Source organism: Cnephaeus nilssonii (assembly GCF_951640355.1).
Source record: "Cnephaeus nilssonii genome assembly, chromosome: 8".
Taxonomy (NCBI): Eukaryota; Metazoa; Chordata; class Mammalia; order Chiroptera; family Vespertilionidae; genus Cnephaeus; species Cnephaeus nilssonii.
Window position 1 is genome coordinate 40,765,430 of NC_137079.1, and position 22,494 is coordinate 40,787,923.

The 22,494-nt window shown below is 45.4% G+C and overlaps 2 protein-coding genes across 3 annotated transcripts in view; one reads left to right on the top strand and one right to left on the bottom strand.

The window, feature by feature from the left end:
• Nucleotides 1-10,041: 10,041 nt before the first annotated feature.
• On the bottom strand, nt 10,042-13,784 carry LOC307104538 (uncharacterized protein; the record flags this gene model as incomplete). 2 transcript variants are annotated; one of them, XR_013813896.1, is made up of 2 exons in its annotated part: nt 10,042-11,866; nt 12,824-13,784. XR_013813896.1 is itself a non-coding variant. In XM_079779464.1 (2 exons), 2 exons carry the CDS (start codon nt 12,566-12,568, stop codon nt 11,673-11,675), a joined length of 738 nt encoding a protein of 245 aa, XP_079635590.1. In that variant the 3' UTR covers nt 10,042-11,672. The 2 variants fall into 2 exon arrangements, 1 of the variants encoding a protein (XP_079635590.1); XM_079779464.1 differs by lacking the exon at nt 12,824-13,784 and adding an exon at nt 12,025-12,568.
• Nucleotides 12,474-22,494, top strand: part of STK24 (serine/threonine kinase 24) — a 102,356-nt gene continuing 92,335 nt past the window's right edge. The window contains exon 1 of the mRNA XM_079779462.1: nt 12,474-12,608. Coding sequence (XP_079635588.1) covers nt 12,567-12,608 — 42 coding nt within the window. The 5' untranslated portion in view covers nt 12,474-12,566. The remainder of the gene's footprint in view (nt 12,609-22,494) is intronic.

The following is a 22,494-nucleotide window of genomic DNA, read 5'->3' on the forward strand; positions in this document are numbered from 1 at the left end:
TGGCCTGGGTTTGGGGCAAGAATAGGAGGCAACCAATTGATGTGTCACTCTCACATTGGTGTTCCTCTCTTTCTCTCTCTCCCACTCTTCCTTCCACTCTCTCTAAAAATCAATGGAAAAACATATCCTTAGGTGAGGATTAACAACAACAAAAATCTTCATCTTGTCATTTAATTTTTTGAATATGTAAGTCATTTATTTTAATGTCCATTCTGATCCCTTCAATATCTCCTATGAGTCTATTTCTATTGTATATATCTTCTCTTGGCTGTCTGTCAAGTCTTGCTTTCTTGTAGGCCTAGTTTTATTTTGTAAGTTCTATTTCACCATGCTGGGTTATTTTTTATTGTCATACATTGTGTATGAAAAAATGTAGAAATTATTTGAAACTCTAGATCAGTGATGGGCAACCTTTTGAGCTTGGTGTGTCAAACTTCGCCAAAAAACTTGAGCATAACTCGAGTAGTGTGTCACTTTGAGGAAAAAACATTATTTCGCGATATTTATAGTTTAAATAACATAAATGTATAATTGTTATATATAATTGTATTTAATAAACCTCAGCGGCCGCGTGTCATCAGAAATGGCTACGCGTGTCAGTGCTGACACGCGTGTCATAGGTTCACCATCACTGCTCTAGATGATAGTATCTTCTTCAGAAAGGATTTATGTTTACTTCTGGCATAGAGCAAGGCGAGGGCAGATCCTTTTAATCTCTAATTTAGAGAACTGATTTTGAAGCTAGACTTCATTCCTTGTGAGAATTCATCTATTTCTCATTCACCCTTACACTTAGGATGTAGTGCTTTGTAGTCCCAATCAAAACCCTGGGTTGTTTGCCAGAACCTATCTTCCTTAGAGGGCACTGAAATCTAAACTTTGCTCACCTGGCCCCGTGAAAGTGCTGAAAGTACTCAACTTCTGTTTTGATCTTTTGCCACTCAATTGTCTCTTTCAAATTAGCAATTGCCTCAAGGGGGAAAAAAGCAACCCCAAATGCCAGGTTCACATCTCCTGGCTTCCTTTCTTCTGGATCTTGGCTCTACAAATCACTGTACTAGTTCTCTGATAACTTCAAACACTTTTTAAAAGTTTGTCTAGCTTTTCTAGTCATTCTTTTCTTAAAAAATTGATTCTAAAGAGAGAGGAAGGAGGTGGAGAGATATGTGTCCAGACTGGGGATTGAACCCAAAACCTGGATGTGTGCCCTGACCAGGAATTGAACTCACAACCTTCTGGTGTATGGGATGATGCTCCAACCAACTGAGCCACACCAGCCAGGGCTTGAGTCATTCTTAATGGCAGAATTGTTTTGAAATAACCTAGTCAGCCATTGCCAAAGGCAGGATTCTACATATACTCCAATGAAAAATATTATTCTAATATACGTACATTTTTATAATTTAGTTTTCTTATGCATCCTCACATGAACTATGAATACCTTTAATAAGTATGTCAATATTAATTTATACAATAATTTTCAGTTGCTACATAAAATTTATACTGTCTGTTAGTGAATCATAATTTTTTTGCCAAACCCTTATAATATGACATTTCTAGTGCTTTTATTTTTTCCTCTATTATAAACAGCAATATGATGCTCATCTTCATATATACTAGTACATTACTCAGTAGTTGTAATTATTCCCTATTATATATTGAAATAAGAACATAATATTAAAAAGTATAAGTATTTTGTTATCTTAACATCCCCTAGGAAAATCATATCAATTTACACTTCCACCAGCAGTGTATATATGCCAGTTTCCCTATAGATTAAGCACTTTGTAAATAGTAGAATTTTAAGTTTTAAACTTGCCTATGTCTGACACAAATAAGCAAGCATTTATTATAGTTTTCTTCTGTATCCTCATACCAGGGACATTCTTAGGATCACAAGAAAAAAACTAAACTTGAATGCTGACCTTAAAGAGCTCTTGATTGTTCACACATAATTCTTCCATGAGTCCTTTTCCTTATGAAGGTTCATTGGTAATGTTCCCGGAAGGCCTGGATCCTCAGTATAGAAATTTGTTTCCTCATGTTCTCACCAGTTGTATTCGTAATTTGGACCCTGCCTTTATCTTTAACTACAATTATGTAGTATGGATTTATTTACAATACCCAGCCCAGGATAGCTCCTTTGTCTCTTCCTGTCAACTCTACAGACATGTAGCATGTTTATAGTTTCTTTTTCCTCCTTCCTGTACTTCCCTAAACTTGTCCTATTTAAACTCTATTCAATGGTCTGACCACTCACCCAGCTTACCAAGGTCATTCATTGAAATCAGGGTTCAGCAAAGGACACTGGGGCACAGATCTGGCCTGCCAGCGTGTTTATAAACAAAGTGTCCTTGGATCACCTCATGCTCATTTGTGGGGTATAGTCTGTGGCTGTTTTGCTGACAACAGTGAAGATCATACAATCCACATAGCCTAAAATATTGACTATTCAACCCTTTACAGAGAATTTGCCAACCCCTGATTCTTATAACTCTACAAGAAGATCCTGAATTTAATAAGATTAAGCAACTACACAAAGTGACCCTCCATCTCCCCCACTCCAGGTCTTTTATCTGCTCTCCCCCCACGCCTACCCTCTAAGAGACTGTCCTCTGTCCCTGGATTATGATGGATTGATTCTGCCCCGTCCACTGCACCAGCCAATCAGAATCACCCCTACAGCTTTTGGTAGAGCTAGCTATCAAGAGAGATGCTCCCTTTAAACCTGGGTTCTCACGGTGTGAAGATGATGAAGGTCTAAGGCTGACATAACCATCCTGCCCTCCTATGGAAAGAGCCCATCTGACAAGTAATGCAGGCAGAGGCCAATGAACCAAATTATCAAGACACACAGAGTCCTGATGACCATCTTTGAATCCCCAAATCAAGTCGTCAGAAGCTAGTTCCACCTCCTACAATTTTTCTCTTTGAACTTGACTGTGATTTCCTTATAAATACTAAGTTTCCCAGTTATACAAGACAATAAAGTACTCTTTCTCTTTAAGCTAATTTAATTGGGTTTCTGTCATATGAAACCAAAAGAGTTCAGACAAGTAAAAAACTGGAACTGGGGATGGAAGGTGCAAGAGAAAAATTGGGTAGTTGGCATGGGTAAGACTGGATGGAAGACAGTATCTGGTGATCCCTGGCTTGAACGATCCTTGGTCTGAGGTTGGCTAAATGGTTACCAGCTGTGCTTCAGGACCTGGATCATTTGTAGACTTTGGACTCAATAGGTACAGAGGATGAAAATCTACAAACATTGGTCTAAACAAAACAGCAGCTCCCCACCAGAGGTCACTGGCCCGGGGCTCTGGATGCCTTGGCACTGCCCATGGCATGGACATCTGCCATATTGGTGTGCCACAGCCCGACATTTATGAGGATCTAGATATAAAAAGGCCAGAAAATGCAATGAAAAGGTTCAGGTTCAAGGACCCTGACTCAACAGGTTGATGACTTTGGTCTCCTACTTAGTTTTCAAGGGAGTCATATCATCAGAGCAATTTAGTGACTAATTTCAAATCCATGGTTCCCACTCTGCTCCAAGGTGCTTTGAGTACTGCAGAGAATTTACAAAGGTACCATGAGGTATTTTTAATTTTTTTAGGAAACACAGCAGTACTAAGCATCTATCAGATACCACACTGACAGGTGGTCCCCAGTTATAACATTCTTTTTAATGATGTCATATGTCTTGCAAAGCAATTGCGTATCTATTTGGCGGTTGCTAAGATAAACAGCACAACAGTCAATGTAACCAGAACTGAAACTGGTGGTGTCAAATCTGATTCTAAGGTTTCAAAAGTTGTGCAGTGCCCAACAGGAACACCTGTACCCTTTGCAAATAATTGTAATTACTTAATAAAGAGATTAGCCTGGCTGGTGTGACTCAGTACTTGAGCGTCAACCCATGAACCAGGAAGTAGCTGGTTCGATTCCTAGTTGGGAGGTGTGCAGGAGGCAGCTGAATAATGTTTCTCTCTCAACAGTGGTTCTATCTCTCTTTCCCTCTCTCTTCCTCTCTCAAAAATCAATAAAAACATACATTTTTTAAAAGAATGAGATTAAAATATTATTTTTAATTTGCAGCATTCTTCAAATGAATTAGACAGCCTATAGAAGACTACTAAGCAATTAAGACAGAAATATTCAACTTGTTTGTACCTAGCTTCTTAGTTAATTGGACTGTTACACACTTTGACAAATTACTAAGATACTAAGAGTCTATGAAGGAGAAAGTTTGGCACCTTTGCACTAAGACAATCCCAGAACCCCAAATCCTCACCAATAGAGCTGGGCTAGTGAAATGGTGCAGCCTCCCGAAGGACCAGCCTGCCCAGGCTCCTCTCGGGTGAGGCCATGGAGGACCACGGAAAAGGTAGAACCTTCCAAAGAACAGAGCCAGCGCAGCGCCAGTGCTGACCCAGGTCCTCCTCCTACTGCCTTCCTTTCCAGGAAGGTGTCATGCACAGTTGACCCTCGAACAACATGTGTTTGAATCGCACAAGTCTACTTACACGTAGATTTTTTTCAATAAATACTATAAAATGTATTTTCTCTTAGGATTTTCTTTTTTTAAAATACATTTTATTGATTTTTTTACAGAGAGGAAGGAAGAGGAATAGAGAGTTAGAAACATTGATGGGATAGAAACATGGATCAGCTGCCTCCTGCACACCTCCTACTGGGGATGTGCCCGCTACCAAGGTACATGCCCTTGACCAGAATCGAACCTGGGACCTTTCAGTCTGCAGGCCGACGCTTTATCCACTGAGCCAAACCAGTTAGGGCCCTTATCATTTTCTTAATAACATTTCCTTTCCTCTAGCTTACTTTATTGTAAGGATATAACTTATAATATATACTAGAGGCCCAGTGCATGATTGAATCATGCATGTGTAGGGTCCCCTACACACTTTCGCTTTCGATCGTGGGGGAGCTGGGTGCCTGTCCGCTGGTGCACCAGGCCTTTCAGAAGCCTCCGCCCTGCCAGAGGCTTCTGAAAGGCCTGGTGCCTGAGCGGACAGGCACCCAGCTCCCCTGCTTTTGATGGTCTGTGGTGGGACGTGAGCTCGCTGCTCCAGAGGCCCCTTCTGTGCCACAGCACAGCCATGGCGCAGACGCTGAGCTCAAGCCGCCGCTGGTGACGCGAGTTCAGCGTCCCGCCGGCCCAATCGGCCACCCCAGCTACCCCGAGTCCCGCCCCCCCGCGCCTCCTGGCCAATCGTGGGCATAGCGAAGGTACGGTCAATTTGCATATTTGTCTATTATTAGGTAGGATATATAACATATAATAAAATATGTGTTAATCAACTATGTTATTGATGAAGATTCTGGTCAATTGTAGGCTATTGGTAGTTAAGTTCTGGGGGAGTCAAAAGTTATAAGTGAATTTTTACCTGTACAGGGGGTTGGTGCCCCTGACCCCTGAGTTGTTTAAGGGTCAACTATAAGTTATAGATTATTATTTCCTGCTTATTTCCCTTTCTCTCCCTTTTCATGTAAGAGTTTTTAAGGTGGCTATCAAAATGTTCTTTTCCATAATATATTAAGCACATTAAGGATGATAACACTTACCGTTTAGATATAGATTGCTGGTCTGTGAAATGCCACCTCCAGAGACAAAAAGTAACACCTATTATCCAGAGCCCCTAGACTAGGATGATCTAACTAGAAGGCACTTGGGCTTGACTTACTTTGGGAAAGAGATACGTGCATGCATGGGTACACCTGGGTGGGCTGTGTTATGTTGGGAAGGGTACAGAAGAAAACATACATATGGAAAAAGAGAACACGTGTGTGTGCACAATATATGCATGTGCTGGGCACTGAGAGTTGGAATGTATCAGGCCAGAACCTTTTCTTCATTGAGAAGCTGCCGCTTCCACCGTGCATGCTTTTGGGATTGGACTGCTCCCTCCCCGCGTCTTCTTGTCCTCTGGTTACAAGGATGCACACGCACCAATGTGAGGTCCTCCACTAGACGTGGCCTATGGACGCAGGGTAAGAGAAAGTCACTCCCCTCTCTCTAGGATTACAAGGACCACACAGGGTGACTCTGGACACCACACTGACACAGCATGTATGAGGATAAAGCCACACAGAGGCTAGTGGAGGAGAAACACAGAGGAAAGGCATAGAGAAAGAGCATGCTGATTTTTATCACTGAACCCTCCCTCCTGGATTTATCCACGCCTGATTTGGCCAAGCTGTCACTGAGCTAAAATTTCCTTTTTGTGCTTATGGAGGTTTGAGCTAGGTTTCTGTCACTTGTTATTCAAAGAGTTCTGACTAATAGTATTACTAACACAGCCTCTTAGGAAACCAAATAAAACTGGGCTGGAAAATCAAGGTATGAGATGACATGTTTAGTATTTTTTTTTTGTTTGTTTGTTTGGTTTTTTTGTAGTGAAGCCTTAACAAAAAGGTGTTGAGGTCAGTATTTTCATGAGGGTTCCAAGAATACTTGGTTATGTGCATTAGGAACCAGTGCCTGTAACTCATAGGCACATTTTACCTTTGTGTGGTTATATAATCCTCTTTAAGCACATAATTCCCTAGGTCCCTTTGAAGTGAAAATTAAAATAATTTCCCACAATTTGTCTTCCTTGTCAAAAAGCAGGGCCAAGGGCTTTTAAGAACTGGTGCTGCAGTTTTTGTGACTGTAGGACAGATGACATCACTCTTCTGGGGATGATTTCATTTATGCCCTTTTTGGATATAACTGAAAGCAAACCCCTCCCCTCGAGGGAGGGAAATACACACACACACACACACACACACACACACACACACACACACACACACACACACACACGGGCTTGATGAGTCTTTGTATACTGGAGCCTTTATAAGCTGATTGGCATGGTCAAGTGGCCATTGTTCAGAGGGTGACAAGCCCCATTAATTGGCTCTTTGCCAGGCAAAATTGCACATGAGAATTTTTCTAGTGAGCCTGTTCTAATGCATCCTTCTAAACAGACCGAACTTCTCTATGTGAGCCTCTGGAACTTCCACACTAAGATTGTGCAATGAATCCCCCTTCCCCATGGGGATCTCAGACCCCAGTCCTCCTCGTAAATTTCACCTCCAACTGCAATGCGAGGGGTGAAGGAGGCACTGGAGAGAAGGATAGACCTTAGTAAAGCAATAACCTCTTGGCTGAAATGCGTACTTATGACTTTTGATATACTCCCTGCAAAATATTCTGAACTCTTTTCTGACAGGTTTTGCCATGTATTCCAGATAATTTCTTATAATTAGAAATATTTAACCTGCTTCTGCGCTCAGTTGTCCAGTGATTGGAGATTAGTGCCTTGGTTTCTCTGGGAGATAAAGTTTAGAGACTACGCCCAAGGAAATATGAAGCAATGCCTTTTAGCAGAAATGTGAAGTATGTACCAAGGTCCAGAGGCCTTGGGAGAGGAGAAAGGAAGCGCTTGCTCATGGAGCTGAGCCTGGAGGAACCAGTTACAGAGCGCTGATCATAAATGCATATACAGTAAAAGGGGTGTGTTATGGGCTGAGTGAGTGTCCCTGCCCCCAATTTATATGTTGAAGTCTTAATCCCCAGTGTCTCAGAATGTGACTGTTTTTGAAGATAGGGTCTTTAAAGAGGTAATTAAGTTAAATAAAATCATTAGGGTGAGCCCTAGTCAAATCTGATGAGTGTCCTTATAAGATGAAGAGATCAGGGGACACACACACACACACACACACACACACACACACACACGGAAGATTATGTGAGAGCACAGAGAAAATGGCCATCAATAAGCCAAGGAAAGAGGCCTCAGAAGAAACAAACCCTACTGATACCTTGACCTTAGACTTCTAGCCTCAAGAACTGAGAGGAGATAAATTTCTGACATTTAGGCCACCCCACCCATGGAATTCTGTAATAGTGATGTTGCGGTCAGAGCTTGTGCTCTGAGCCTCACTCTCACAGAATGAAACTGCCTTTTCACCATTCCACAATGTAGCTGGACCTTTTCTGAAGGCTTTAGCACACATTTTCTTGCTGTCATGTCATCCAAGTATGACTAGCCACGCTTCTTTGTACTGATCTCAATAATCTGTCTTCCTCTTTTGTGTCTTCACCTGCTGAACATGTGTAGAAATTTACCAAGCCTTCTGTTAGCTACTTATCCAAGCTACTCATATTTCTCTCTTTAAAGTTCACCGGGTAAGTCCCTTTCTTTAATCTGTAAATTTAAATTGCTAATGTGCTACTTGTCTAGCTGTTCTTTATAAAGTGGCATTTGGGGGTGTTTATCTTTTCAACTCAGAAGAAGAGAAGAGATTGATTGTTGAATTCTTGTTTTTTGCCTGCATTCTGAGCTCTGCTGAGGCTATGAGCTGGCTTTGGGGAAGTCAAAACACAGGGTTCTATATATGGAGGGGCCTTACATAGGTTTATGGAAATGTCCTTTGTGGCCCCAAATATGTGTCAGAGCACAAGTCATTGCCCAATTCATGTCCTTAGGTCAACACAGAAGACAAAGAGGGCCACGGATGAAAATAATCCCACTGGTTAGTGTCTCTATGGAGACCAGGAAATGCATATTTTCTATAGAGACCCTCAAAATCTCTCCTTCTGATATTACAGTAGTATATGATCTGTTGTACTTATAAGTTTAGGGTTAAAGGAAGAGTGACAAGAGGAAGAGAAAGGATAAACCTCTTCTTTCCTTAGTAGAAATATAGCTATTGTGACTAAATTGAAACAATTGAGTTATTATAAAATTCTTAAGTTAGGATTCTGGGAGGCCACATCCCTAGGACAGAATAAGAGGCACCTGAGAATCTAGTATTTATATGCCCAACTCTGAACCAGATGTCTGACATGTAGTTGGCATTCAAAAAATGTGTTTGTGTATAAATGAATATAATGAGCAATTGGGCAGGACCACATAATGGGCCTGGGCCCTGTCAATCATTTCTGCTCTGCTAGAACAAAGGGAGAGAGCCACTATCCAGGGTCTACTGGGTAATGTCTGAATATGACCGAGTGCAACAGTAACTCCTAATTTGCTGCTTTTCTTTCAAGGAGAATGGTGTTCAATAGTATAAATATGGTCAAAAGAGGAAATGAAGTTCAGTTGTGGTGAGGAGATTAAACAGGGTGTAGGGAAACAGACCAGCTAATGAATGCAAGTCACTGTATCCAGATAAATTATATCCCATTGTAACCCACATGTTCTTAACCTCATTAGCCTCTGGATGCCAAAAGGGACTCGGATTACTTTTTTATACCCAGAGTATTATGGTCCAATCCCCCTGTGGCTTATTTTTTTTGGAAATTAACCCACTGCAAAATAGGCCCCACTGTTTGAGTTTCCTCTGGTAATGCCTCAGATCAGTGCCCAAACATTTCTGTCCATTTGTCCTGCTTCTTCCTCCTTATATTGCTGCCATGTTATTGCCCTGCCTGCTAACCCTAAGGAGAAACCTCTTATCCTAATGGTCTCTTGGCTGACTACTGAGTGAAAAAATCATCTTTAATTCCAGAGATAGCCACTGCTAAATCTTGGTGCATATACTTCCACTTTTTTTCTGTTTACATGTATACACATAAAATTACACACATATTATAAATATATACACTAGAGGCCTGGTGCATGAAATTCGTGCACGTGTGGGGTCCCTAGGCCTGGCTGGCAATCAGGACCGATCAGGTTCCCTGCCTCCTCCTTCCTTTGCCGCCTGTGCCACCACCACGTGGTTCCCCACCTCCCCACTCTCCCTCCTTCCCTCACCATCCACATCCACCGCCACCCACCCCCGGTTCCCCATCCCAACCCCAGGGTCCTGGCCCTGATCAGGCGACTGGGGCCTGCCGGCCTGGGGGGAGGGACTGGGAGGTTGGCTGGCAGGCCCCATTGGAGATCGGAGCCTGTGGGATGGGGGCAGCCCCTGCGTTGAGCGTCTGCCCCCTGGTGGTCAGTGCGCATCATAGTGACTGGTCATTCCTGTTGTTCTGTCGTAATGATTGCTTAGGCTTTTATATATTTTTATATATATAGATGAAGTAGCTTGAGATCAGGCTTTACATATTGTTTTATACCCTGAATTTTCTTTCTTAACGACATTAAAAGTATTTTTTCCATATTATTAAATATTGAAATAGATCACTTTTAATTAATGTAGTACTGATGAATCTATTATTTAACAATTTCTATTAGACTTTTAATCTGTTCCCAGTTTTCCATAATTATAAGTATCATTGCATTGCATTTTTTTATATCAATTCTCATGCATTTCTTGGTTGTTTCCTTAGCATACAAGACTGTAAGTAGGATTCTTGGGATGAAGATTATGAACATTTTTAATATTCATGCTCTTGCTTGTTTTGTTGTTCATCTATGTTTTTTAAGTACACAAAACTTACACAAGATGATAAACTCCTAGGTATTAGGGTTCATGCTTTTTTTAACTTTGTATCTACCACACTTTTCACAGTATTTGGGGCTGGCAGGTTTTAGTGAAGTTAGTGTATCACTAACAACCACGAAGGTATTTGAAGGTATCTGGGAGAACCCTGAAAAAACACACGCACATTTCCAAAGGGAAAGCAGGGTTTAAGTTTTAGCATCTCATGCCTTGTCTGATCCAGAGCATGGGAGGAAAATGAAATTCTCCGAGTACAATGACACCTCAGAGAATAAACACGCCTTATCTCAGTGAAGGACTTTTTGGTTCCCTCCAATAGTCTGTGAACTCTTGGGGGCTCATTTTTTTTGTATGTCCAATCTCACACAGCAATGGTGCAACATGGGCATTCATGGGATGAGGGAGATGCCAGGGCCCCAAAAACTTGAGGTACAGATCATTTCAGTGGCTACTGTTCTGTCATCCTATATAATAAAAGGCTAATATGCAATTTGTCCCCTAGAACCAGGAGTTTGACCAGGAGTTTGAACAGCCCATATCCCCTCTCCCAAGCCAGTCCCACCCCCATCACTCCCCCACCAGGGGTTGGGGCCAGCCAGCCAACCTCCCATGTCCCCTTCCCCCAGCTGGCCTACCTGATTGGCCCCGATCAGGGCGGGCCAGCTGGACCCCACCTGTGCACGAAGTGCACTGGGCCTCTAGTTATAAATAAGATGAGAGGCCTGGTGCATGGGTGCATGAATTCATGCACAGGTGGGGTCTGGCTGGCCACCCCGGCCTAGATAGGGTGGACTGGCAGGGGATGGGGGAGGGGACCCAGGGAGGTTAGCCATCCCCATCAGCCAGTTGGCTGGGCACAGTGCATGTCATAGCGACAACGGGTCCTTCAGGTCGCTTGGCTTTTACATAGATACTTTCCAGAGGCAGCACGGACTCCTTCCTTCTTTCTTTCCTCTGTGGCTGGAGAACAGGGGACTGAAAGGTGGAGACAGAACTGTGGCTGGGCCTGGGGCTTTTGCAGGCAGCGGAAAGAGGGAGAGGGCTGGGGAAAGTCTAGACATGTTTCCTTCGATTGTCCTCCCTTCCTCCCGGCCCCTCCCTCCGTTTTTTCCTTCTGGTGGCTGACGCTCGGGCCTCGGACCGCCAGGAGCCCAGCGACGGTGGGGTTCAGCCCCCTCACTTCTCAGCTGAATGTACAGCCGCCTCGCATTCCAAGCCGATCTGTTTTCAAGTGGCTAAAGCGCTGGGAATTCACAGCTCCCCGCCTCTCCCCTCTAGGTTTCCTCCTTGGGTCGGTTGCAAACTTCACCGAGACACAGAAGCAGCTCTGCCCTGGCCGTTCTGCACCGGCCCCCGCCGGGCCCCGCCGGCACTCTTCCTTGAGTCTCCAGATCCACAGTCAGCGCTCGGGGAGGTCGCCTGGAGCCGTCCCCCCGGGCAGGTGGGGCAGGGGGGCTGGCTTGGAGAGCTGGAGGAAGATGGCAGAGTGAGAGTTGGTATGAACCAGCGCCAGACTTCCTAAGCTCCCCCCCCAGGCCCAGGCCAGGCCCCTTCCCCGCGCCGGGAGGACCCCGGCTGAGGTCCCCCTCCTCCCCGCACCCAGCGCCCTTCTCCCCGTTCCACCACCGGAGGCGGGAGCAGCTCGCCCGCGACGCTCCGGTCCCTGCCAGCCCGGCAGGCGGCGGCGCAGGCGGTGCGGCCTAGGGCGCCGGCGGCCGCGAGCCTCCTCCCCCTCCCGGAAGCGCGGGGCGGGGTCCCCGGCCGGGCCGCGGAGGCGGGCGCGGGGGCCGGGGCGGGGCGCGCGGCGCTCGCTGGCTCGGCCGTCTGTGCGCGCCCACTCCGGCTCCAGGCCGCCGGGCTCCCGCCGAGCAGCAGCGGCAGCGGCGGCGCAGCAGCAGCTCGCGGCGAGGCCCCGCGCCCCTCGCAGCCGCCCCCGGGCGCCGTGCATGGAGACGCCGCCCGCCGCTCGCCGCTGAGCCACCGTCCGGCCCGGGACGCGCGGGGGCTGGGGTGGCCTCGGGCTCCCGCCGGCCCCGCCGAAGCCGGACTCGGGCTTGGCCGGCCGCCCCCGCCGCCCGAGGGACTGCGCGTGGCCCGCGGGCCTCGTCGCCTGCGCGAATCGCCGCGGCCCGGCCGTCCCGTCCCAGGAAGTGGCCGTCCGGATCGCCATGGCTCACTCCCCGGTGCAGTCGGGCCTGCCCGGCATGCAGGTAGGCAGCAGCCGGGCCGCCGAGGGGAGGAGGGGGGAGAGATGCGCGGGCCGGGGCGGAAGCGGGGAACTTGGCGGTGTAAACACGGCCCCCCCACGCCGCCCCTTCCGGGGTCGCGCCGGCCCCTCGCGCCGCGCTCCCGGCCCCCCCCCCCCCCCTCCCCGGGCGCCCCTGCCCGGCGCCGCGCTCTCGGGCCTGGGGCGGGGGCGAGGGACCTGGGGCTGCGGCCTGGAGGCGGCCCTCGCTGGCTCGGAGTCGCGGTGGTCAGGGAGGGATGCGGGGCGCCGGGGGGGTGCGGGCCGCCTGGCCCCCCCGCTACCCTCTGCCCCCAGCGTCTCGGAGCGGCAGGCCCAGCGCGGCCCCAGCCCCCGGGAGGAGGGAGGTGGGAAGTGCCCTTGGAGGCCCTGGCGCCGTCCCTGGGCCCTGCGCGCCGCCGGGGGGCGGGGGGCGGCGGAGGCCCCTTCCCCTCCCGCGGAGCCGGCGGTGAAGTTGAGGCGGGAGGGGAGCCCGGGGCGCGCCGCGACCCGTCCGGGCCCGGCCGGCCGGGCGGAGGAGGAGGGTGGGGAGGAGGGAGGTGTAGCTGCCAGCCCCGCTCCCAGCGCGTTTGTTCCGCGCGTTTCCTTTCGGTGCAGACGGAGGGGAAAGTGCGAGCCTGTAAACCTGGAACCAGGAATCGGGGGGACAACAGGCACTCGAGTGTCCCGAGTCGAGGCTGACCCGGCGAGCCCGGGACACTGGGCTTTTTTTTTTTTACGTTGAGACTTGATTGGATCCAGATGAGTTCCTCTCCAGGAAACCTCTTCGCTGATACTTTGTGGCATCTTGCCTACCAGTGACTTTTTTTTTTGGGGGGGGGGGCGGGGGGGGAGCGTGGGGAGGAGTTGAATTTCAAATTTACACGAATACATTCACGTTTTTCTCCGTTGGGGGCTGTTTTGGGCCCTTTGAAAAACAAAATCACCATCCTTGGCCGATTTGTAATGTTGGTAAGCTGGTAAGGGGTGGCAAAGTGATTGGGACTGAAATCTCGATGTAGTCAGGGTATGTCCTTAAAGTTTTGTTCTCCCAGTTTAGTTAAGCGAGGGAGCCTAAGAAAACAGCCACAGGATGCACGCGGATTATTTATTTTAAAGGCATCTACCTTATTTTAAAGGCATCTACCGGCTCATGCTCTCTTCCTTCGCTCTTGAGGGCTGAGAGGAACAGGGCTGGGACCTGTTCCCCTCTTCCCAGGCAGATCATTTTCTCTCTCTCTCTCTCTCTCTCTCTCTCTCTCTCTCTCTCTCTCTCTCTCTCTCTCTCTCTCTCTTAAACCACAAAAAGAAACCTGGATTTCACCGTTCAGGTTTGAAATAGAAAAATAGTAACAAAATGTTGCCAGAATTATAGTCCAAGGTTTGTTTGCTTTTTAAAGGAGTAGCAGTTAAAGTTAGTATCTGAAGAGTGTGCTTCAAGAAAACTGCCCTTGAATCTCATCTAAAGAGTTTTAAAACTCAACAGGCATTTAAAACCTAAGCTTCAGCTGACTGCTAGGTGAAAATCAGATGCGGTTCCTTGGTATTTCCTAAGGTTCCTGCTTTGGTTTGGTTTGAATTGGAAGGCAGGGTGAACTGGGTGAAAAATTATTTCTGACCAGTAGAGCAAGAAGGCCCTCTTGTAATGATAAAAAAAACAAACAAAAAAACAAAACTTCCTTTAAGACTGACTTATGCTGTTAATCAGGTTGCAGTCTAGCACAAATGCCTCCCTTAGTATTTACCACGAGGTATTCAGCCTTTGTGGAAAGAGAATTAGTTTGAAAAGGTACTTAGAGCCCCACTGGCTGGTGCCCTGAAGTCAGTATCAGATGGTTACCAGGTGGTATCAGGTCTTAGTACTATTTTTTGTCCTCACTTTTTTCTTTCTTGAAGGGTGTGGACCAACATTTTTAAATCATGGGCAAAGAAGGTGAATTTCCTGTAATAATCTTGCCTCTCAAATAAATACAGTGTATTTCCTAGGTAATGTTACAAGGGAGCGGTTTTTATTTTCCTTTTTTCAGTGTCAGAAGTGCAAAGGTGACTTCTGACAGTCACCCCAGCATTTACAGCTACAACCTGTTTGATACTATATTTGTATTGTACATCTACAAACTCTATAGTGGTTTTTAGTGTGCCATTTGGGGAAGAACATTCTCCCCCCCAAAAAAAAAACAAAACAAAAAAACAACCACATTTATTTTCTTTGCATTAGCAGCTGCTGCTGCCCAGAGAGGCTTTCCTCAGAGTTGTTGAGGATTACATTACAGGCATGCCTGGCTTTGAGTGTTCTCTAGGATAAAACAGAACTACTAACCCCTTCTGTGCCCTGTCCTGATACACCTCACATCCCTTCCCTTTTTTCCTATCTCGTCTCCTGACCAGGGCTTATAAGGAGCTCACTTAAAAATTTCAGAAAGGCATCAGAGTGCGTTGGCAGCCTAGGCAAAGATGCTTAAAAAATAAACCTGAATGAAAGGACATTTTAGTATAAACATAATTTTTCACTATTTTGCAAATCATTTTTATGTCTCTTGATTCTCACTGTCCCACTTGAAGCGTAGGTATTATCTGTGCCATTATCTAGATGTGGAAACCAGCAGAGCCTCGTCGAACTGATGGTGAGATAGTGTTGTGTGGCAAATTTGCGACTTGAAACCAGGTTATTTTCTACCTTGAAGGCCATCCTCCCTACCATGATGTATTATTGCTTTATTATTACTTTTGCAGAAATTAACATTTAGTTCATTCCAACTTGGGTTTGCTGAAGAAATTAGAGGTATAAGACTGACATTTTATTTATTCAGTCAGTTGTTATTGCACTCTTGTGCCAGGGCCTAGGTGATTGATGGCTGTAAATCTGAACGACTTATCATTATAAATAAATGTTTCATGGAGGTTGCCAGGGGTCTTTCCTTTTTTACCTCCCACTCCTCAGTTTCATGTTAACACGAGGGGTGGGGTGTAAAAATCATGAACTGAATGTGGTAACCACAAGGAGACATGAAGAAATTAGGTTGATTTATGGATTTAACTACAGTCCAGTGGTTCTCAACTTTTCTAATGCCTCGACCCTTTAATACAGTTCCTCATGTTGTGGTGACCCCCAACCATAAAATTATTTTCGTTGCTACTTCATAACTAATTTTTCTACTGTTAATGAATCGTAATGTAAAGATCTGTGTTTTCTGACGGTCTTAGGCGACCCTGCTAGCGGTTCTCAACCTGTGGGTCGTGAGGAACTGTATTAAAGGGTCGTGGCATTAGAAAGGTTGAGAACCAAACTACACCCTGTCCTTCATTGAACATGTGGCATTTCATTCAACTTAATTAAGATGAAAAGAAAATCAAGCATCAGTTCCAGGCAAGTGCACTGAACAGCTTATAGTTTGCATAAGTTGTAATTTAAAAAGAATTAGATTTGGTCTACAAATTTCTATTACAGAATTTCATCAGTCACTTTTAAACTTTTCTGGGCCTTGACCCCCGTAAGAAATATATTTTACATCAACAACCAAAGTAGTTGTGTGATGTATTTTATTTAAAAAAAAAAAAAAAGGAACTGGTTGCAACACTAAATTGATTTCACAGCTGAGTGGTTTTGACCTAAGTTTGACCTAAGTTCAATTAGCATGTTTTAAGGATGCCATAAGTATAAGATAGTCTCACATTTCAAAGTATAGACATAGCTGGAAAAGGAAAGTTCCTCCTGGTCAGCATCATCCTTCCATTTCTCTAGCTGCTTGGGGAAACCTTTGCCCGAGAACGCCCCTTTGTGTGGGGAGAGCAAGAAAGACACTTAATGGCCAGTTTGGAGGCATCGGGAGCTTTTCTCAAGTGCTCTGGCTTACCCTGGGGAAACCTGTGTGCGCTGCAAAATCTGGGAAATGAAGGCAAACAGAAGGACAGCTGCATTTAATTGTGGCTTAAGTGCTCTTGTCCTAGTTTTCCCTCTTAGTGTCACATTTCCGTAGTTTTTTTCCTGTTTCCATGGAAGAGGCCTCCCCATGTTCAGCCTGTTACCATCGGCACCTTGGGGAAAGGTTGGCATGTTCCAGTGTGGACAGGAGGGTATTTGTGAGTGAGGTTCTGAAAGCGCTTTGAGGGAAATGTTGAGCTGTAGAAGTGTGGCCTAGTGTCGGAAAGCATTGGGCTAGCTGGGGAGCCTGTGGTCACGCAGCACATTTGTCTGTGGAGTGTGCTGTCGGCAGCCATGGGAGGTGTAGGTGAGAAACGCCTTTGGGCCTGTCCTCAGGACCTCAGCAGCCTAGTGAGGGCCGATTCTGATGAATAACAGGTGCTAGCTGTGGTTGGGGAGTTGGTTTTCAGGGCTGGGGGAGGAGGGGAATCTCAGGCCCAGGGAAGAGGGCCGTTGTGGCAGGAAAAGGTGGAAGGAGTGGGATTCTGGCGAGTGCTGCGTGCCAGTTTGGAAGGCAGCAGGAGTGCTTTAGCTCAGAGGAACCCCAGGGTGGTGGGAGGAGGAGCGGAGAAGTCTGAGTGGGTGGAGGTCCCAGTGCCAGCAGCATGGCCATGTGGACCTTTTCACAAGGCTGACCAGGCCGTGGCCATCTGACCTCTCAATGACCATTTTATAGTCTTTCATTTATTTAGAGTCTTTCACTTATTTATTCTCTTATTGCTGGAGCAACATGGAAAATAAAGGCACATTTTTTCTATAACTGTTAGTTGCCTAAAGTTGGTTTTTTTTTTGAATACCTATTTTAATACTTTATATTCCCTCTTTTCCTATGTCACCAAAACTTAACAGTGTTAACAATTTCTTTTGCTTAAAAGTGTGTTTTTGGGCCCTGGCTGGGTGTGCTCAGCTGTTTGAGCGACAGCCCACGCACCAAAGGGTCTCAGGTTCGATTCGCAGTCAAGGGCACACACCTGGATTGGCGGTTTGATCCCTGGCCCCCTTCAGGGCACATTCGGGAGGCAACCAATTGGTGTCCTCTCACATTGTTGTTTTTCTCTCCCTTTCCTTTTTTCCACTCTCTCTGAAAATCAATGGGGAACAAAATATGTCCTCAGGTGACTATTAAAAAATAATAATAAAAGCTAGACCCTGGCAAAGACTGCACCTAGTTCTGTGCTGAAATAAACTATAATTCTTTTCTAGTACTTGATGACTTAATAAAGAACCTGGTTTCATTACTGATAACTCGTTAACCTGGGGAAAGTTACCGTTTGAGCCTAAGTTTTCTCATCTCTACAATGGGGTAATTTTTAAAAAAAAGTGTTGTTGGGGGATGAGAGTTGTCAGAAGATTTTTAAAAATTAAATATATAATTTGGAGGAGTACAGGGCATTTTGGTTCGCATCTCAGATCTGGGAACTTATTGATAGTATTTTACATAGAACCAAGGGAGCTTCAAGTAGAAATTGGTCAGATTAGATTTTTTTCTAGGCAGCTAATGTAGCACAGTGTTCCAGAGGAGAGTGGTGAGGGTAAGTGGCAGCTATTGTCAGTATATTCTTGTTCCTTTTTGTAATCTTTGTCCTCATTTTTGAGCTACAGCTGGAGTGGAGCTGAGCTTACTTACTTATTTCATTTGATGCAGGTTGACTTTGCTTTTCAGTTGAACAGTGTTTTTCTAGGACCTTGGTTCTAGATGTAGTGTGGAGGTTACTGAAGAAATGAGGCTGTTGGTAGCTGCTGCTGCTTTCTGGTGTATTTTTGCAGTCCTACTAAAGCCAGAGTCAGGAGTCCTTTGATCTCTTGAGAAACATACCAGGGCACTCTCTACTTGGGTGATTTCTCCCAGTGATTCAGAGTTGCCTGCTTGGAAACTCATACCTGCAGGAAACGGACCACACCCAACCAACTCTTCTGTGGCTTTTTTCTGCTTTAGCTGAACATTGTTATCATGAATGGAATCTTGTGGCAGGAGTGCAGAAAATAGAAGCTGCCCTGTGATATCCCTCTCTTGCTGCTTAGAGTCAACTGCTGTCATTGGACCAGTCATTTCCCATAATTCATATTTTTGGATTGCAGTGTATTTAAAACTCTTTTTCTTGGGAAAAGAAAAAGAAAAACAGCTATTGCAACACCTGGCTCCTGGGGGTAAACATGAGTTTCCTAATCTAAAACTTGGCTCCCTGGTTTCCAGGGTGGAGATTAGAGAAAATAAAACAAGTTGTACCTTTGTTTGCTACAAAGTATAAAACATCCCAAATTGTGGATTACAAAGTAGTCTATGTACACACCCCTGAGCTGCAGAGCCCTTGTTGACTTTAGGGACCTTTCATTATGTTCTCAGGAAGGTTCTTTGTCAGCAAAAGGAATCTTACCTGGTCAGCATCCTGTTGGTATCTGAATAAATTGTGGGAACATTTCAGGTTTTATGTTAATGCTTACCAAATGTGTAGCTGTTTATCTTCCTATTATTTTAAGTCTCTTTCTACTTTTAAAAAGACTTTTAGGCCTTAAGATTTGAAAGGACCATGTAGACCCAAATCCTTTTATAAAATTTTAAATATTTAGGATTTTAATTTATATTTTATTAAAGAAATAATACATGTCTTACAGTCAGATGGCTTCATAAGGTTTGCTTGGAAAGACAGCAGTTACTCATCCCTTGACATTTTCTCCTCCCCAGAGGCAGCCCCTTTGATCTCTTAGCTGATTGTTGTTACTCCTTTGTTTATAAAGAATAAAGATTGCTGTTACTTTTTTTCTTGTTTTCAGACATCCCTTTTGACGATGAGGATTTAGTTCTCTTCTTGCCTCCTTCACTCTCATGTTATCTCCCCTTCCTCTACCCAATATAGTTACATTGTAACTTTGGTTAGATCAGTGTGAACATTAATGTGACTGTGTAAACAGTATTCACAACCCAGCCATTAGTAAACCAGGATTACTTTTCAAATCTTTTTTGGAAGTTGTTTTTGGTAATGTACTTAGTTCTGACAGCTGTAACAAAATAGCTTAGACTGGGTGGCTTAACCAACTTTTATTTTTCACAGTTCTGGGGGCTGGGAAGGCAGAGATCAAGGTACTGACAGATTTAGTGTCTGGTGAGAACCCTTGTTCATTGACAGTGTCTTATTGCTGTGTCCTCACATGTTCTCTTTTCTTAAACTCTATTATTTGGATGTTGGACCTGCTGGACTGGCTTTGGTCTCTCCTTTTGTGATAAAGGCTACCTTCAGATGTCCACTCATGTCAGAGTGGGTTGGAAATCTGAGCCCTCGAATGAGGCTTTTTTAAGCAAAGAGATGTTGAAACCAATATGTGAGGTGTTTGAGTCTGAGTTCGTTGTCGCATGATATTGAAGAATGAAGCCACAGACAAAAGGGAACCACAGTTTGAGAGAAGCCAGTCCTGGAAAAGCTGCAGCTGGGGTTCCAGGAGCAGGCCAGTGCTCTGAGCTTTCTTTCCATGTTACAGCCGGGAGTTAAAGTGTATTAGTCTGTGTGGAGGCCCACATGTCCATAAACATGTGGGCGCAAGGGGGTACATCAACCCAAGAATCTAGCTGGGGGGCAGAGGTGGTGAGAAGCAGGAAGCGCATGGCTTTTTTGTGTACATATATGCTTGTTAGTTGCTGATTAGTCCTTTCAAAGAATTTTGCCTTAGTAACATCCTTGAGATTGGTTTATACACCTTACTATTTTGTGATTGGTAATCTGCAAGCTGCTTGCCTTAGCAACATTCATACATTTTAAAGCTCATGTCTCCCACAGGCACCCTTCCTTTCCAGCCCAGTTGGGGTGCCTTAGTAACTTTGCCTAGTTGGGGGGTTCCTGGTTCTATTCTCCCCCCTCCCCCCACCTCCACCCCTAATGGTCCCAGTCCTTGTCTATCTAGTTTCCCTTTGGCTCCTACTGGACTGGAGAATTGAGAAATGGCTTATGTCAGTTTCTTTTAGCTTTTTATACACATTTTCTTTTGGAAGCCTTCCCTGGAACCTTCTGACCTGCTCCTGGACTGGTGGTCCTTGTGCACACTTGATGTACCCCTCAAGCTGATGCCTGGTCCCTTCTCTGGCCTGAGGCCTTATGCCCACCTGAACACTGGATGGAGGGAAAGGACTCAGTCAAACGTGGCTTCACTCTGTGCCAGAAACCCTCAGTTTTCCTGTCCAGGGAATATGCTTTCAGTTGTTTCCTCGATAGGGGAGGCATGAATCAGTTGCCTGGTGTGAGGAGTGGGCAAGGCAGTCCAGTATCTGACCACTTCTTTAACTCCTCCTCATTGTAGGTGCTCCCATCCAGAGGTACCTGTGCTGCCAATTCCTGGGGATTCGGTTCGGCACTGTGACTGGAGTTGATTCTCTGCTTTCTCCACCTCTTGTTGAGCATTTGATTTCTCCTCTCCATCTTTTTTCCCACTACCCACTTTCCAGCTTCTGGAATTTCATCGCTGTTGGTCTTCTCTCCCCTTCTTGTACACAGAGGGTTCGGTTCGTCTTTTAAGAAAACCCTTTTTAGTGGGATTTCAGGATTAACCAAAATAGATGTGCATGTTCTCTACCTGGAAGTTACTGTTCTTCAATTTATAAATGAATGAATGAATAGAATTTTTTTAAAGTGAAAGTTCTATCCCCCCCCCTTTATTTTTAAAATCTATTGTTGAAAGTATTATATATGTCCTCCTTTTTCTCCCATGGACCCCTTCTAGCCTGCTAGCCCACCCCAGTTCCTCACCACCTTATCGTCTGTGTTCATGGGTTATGAATTCAAGGGCAGGACTGCTTGGGGCCTGAGGGTGGGGAAGGACTCTTCAGCCACACTGTTCTCTCCCGTCATTGGAGATTGCAGATTGGGAGATTGCACCTTCGTTTTTTCTAAGTAAGCAGCCCTATAAACCTATGCTTGTTTTTTCCACATCCTTAACAGTCAGTGACCTCTACCTCCCTAACTCGAACTGAGAACCCCCTTTTCTCCATCCTGTATCATTTACTGGTCCCAAGATCTTGTGGGCACAGAACCATTTCAGGGAGCCCTCTTTGGAGAAACATTTGCTTAAGTTGATTGATGTTTTGGGGGCTCAGCCCATGGTCCAGAATTGAGTGTCTGCTTCTTGGGAGGGTGGCGGGGGCCGCGTTAGCCGTGGCTGTATGTTTTGTGGCTGTCAGCACAGGACTTGGGCACAGGTGCACAGCGGATGTTGAATAGCTTGCCAGGGTGGTTCAGGAGCCCGTGTGGCAGATCCAGTTTGCTGCTAGTCAAAGTATTGCAGACTCAGGAATGGAGAGGGGCGTTTCTATGCTCAGTGCACCAGCACAAGATGGGGCACTGAACCGCACTGTGCCTTACACACTTGACAGGATGGATGAATGACTCAAGGGTGCAGATAGAAACAGGGAAGGCTGCTCTTTGGGATACTGCCTTAAAGTGGTTTCCTCCATAAGAACAAAGTACTTTTATTGGGTAGAAATTTACAGTGATAAACAGCTGAGTGAAAATGAAAGAACTTGGGGATTAGGTGCTAGCCAGCAGCTATTTTAGGCACAGTTTTATAGAACTTTACAGTCATTTTCAGAGTGGTTAATTCAAAGTTGTTAAATTGCTACCTGAACTCCTGATGAACTGAGAACCTGCTGAAGAAAGGTATTGTTTGAACGTTCCTTTAGTGTGTTCATGAACTTTCATTGTGCCAAACATTGGAGAGAGGTAATTTAAAAAGAAAAGAACAAAGAATTACTTCCTCAGCAGTTCCAACTGGTAGGGGGATTTGTTTTTCCTTCCGTTCACTGCGTTACCTGCATGCATAGTGGAAGCCTTCTAGGAAGGGAATTGACTTTTATTGCATTCCTCCTGAGGGCCAGGCCCTGTGGTAGGATGCTCATGCCATTGGGTTGTCCTTAGGGCCTCTGTATAGGACTGGGCTGTTAAACACTAGTTTCACAGATGACAAAGCT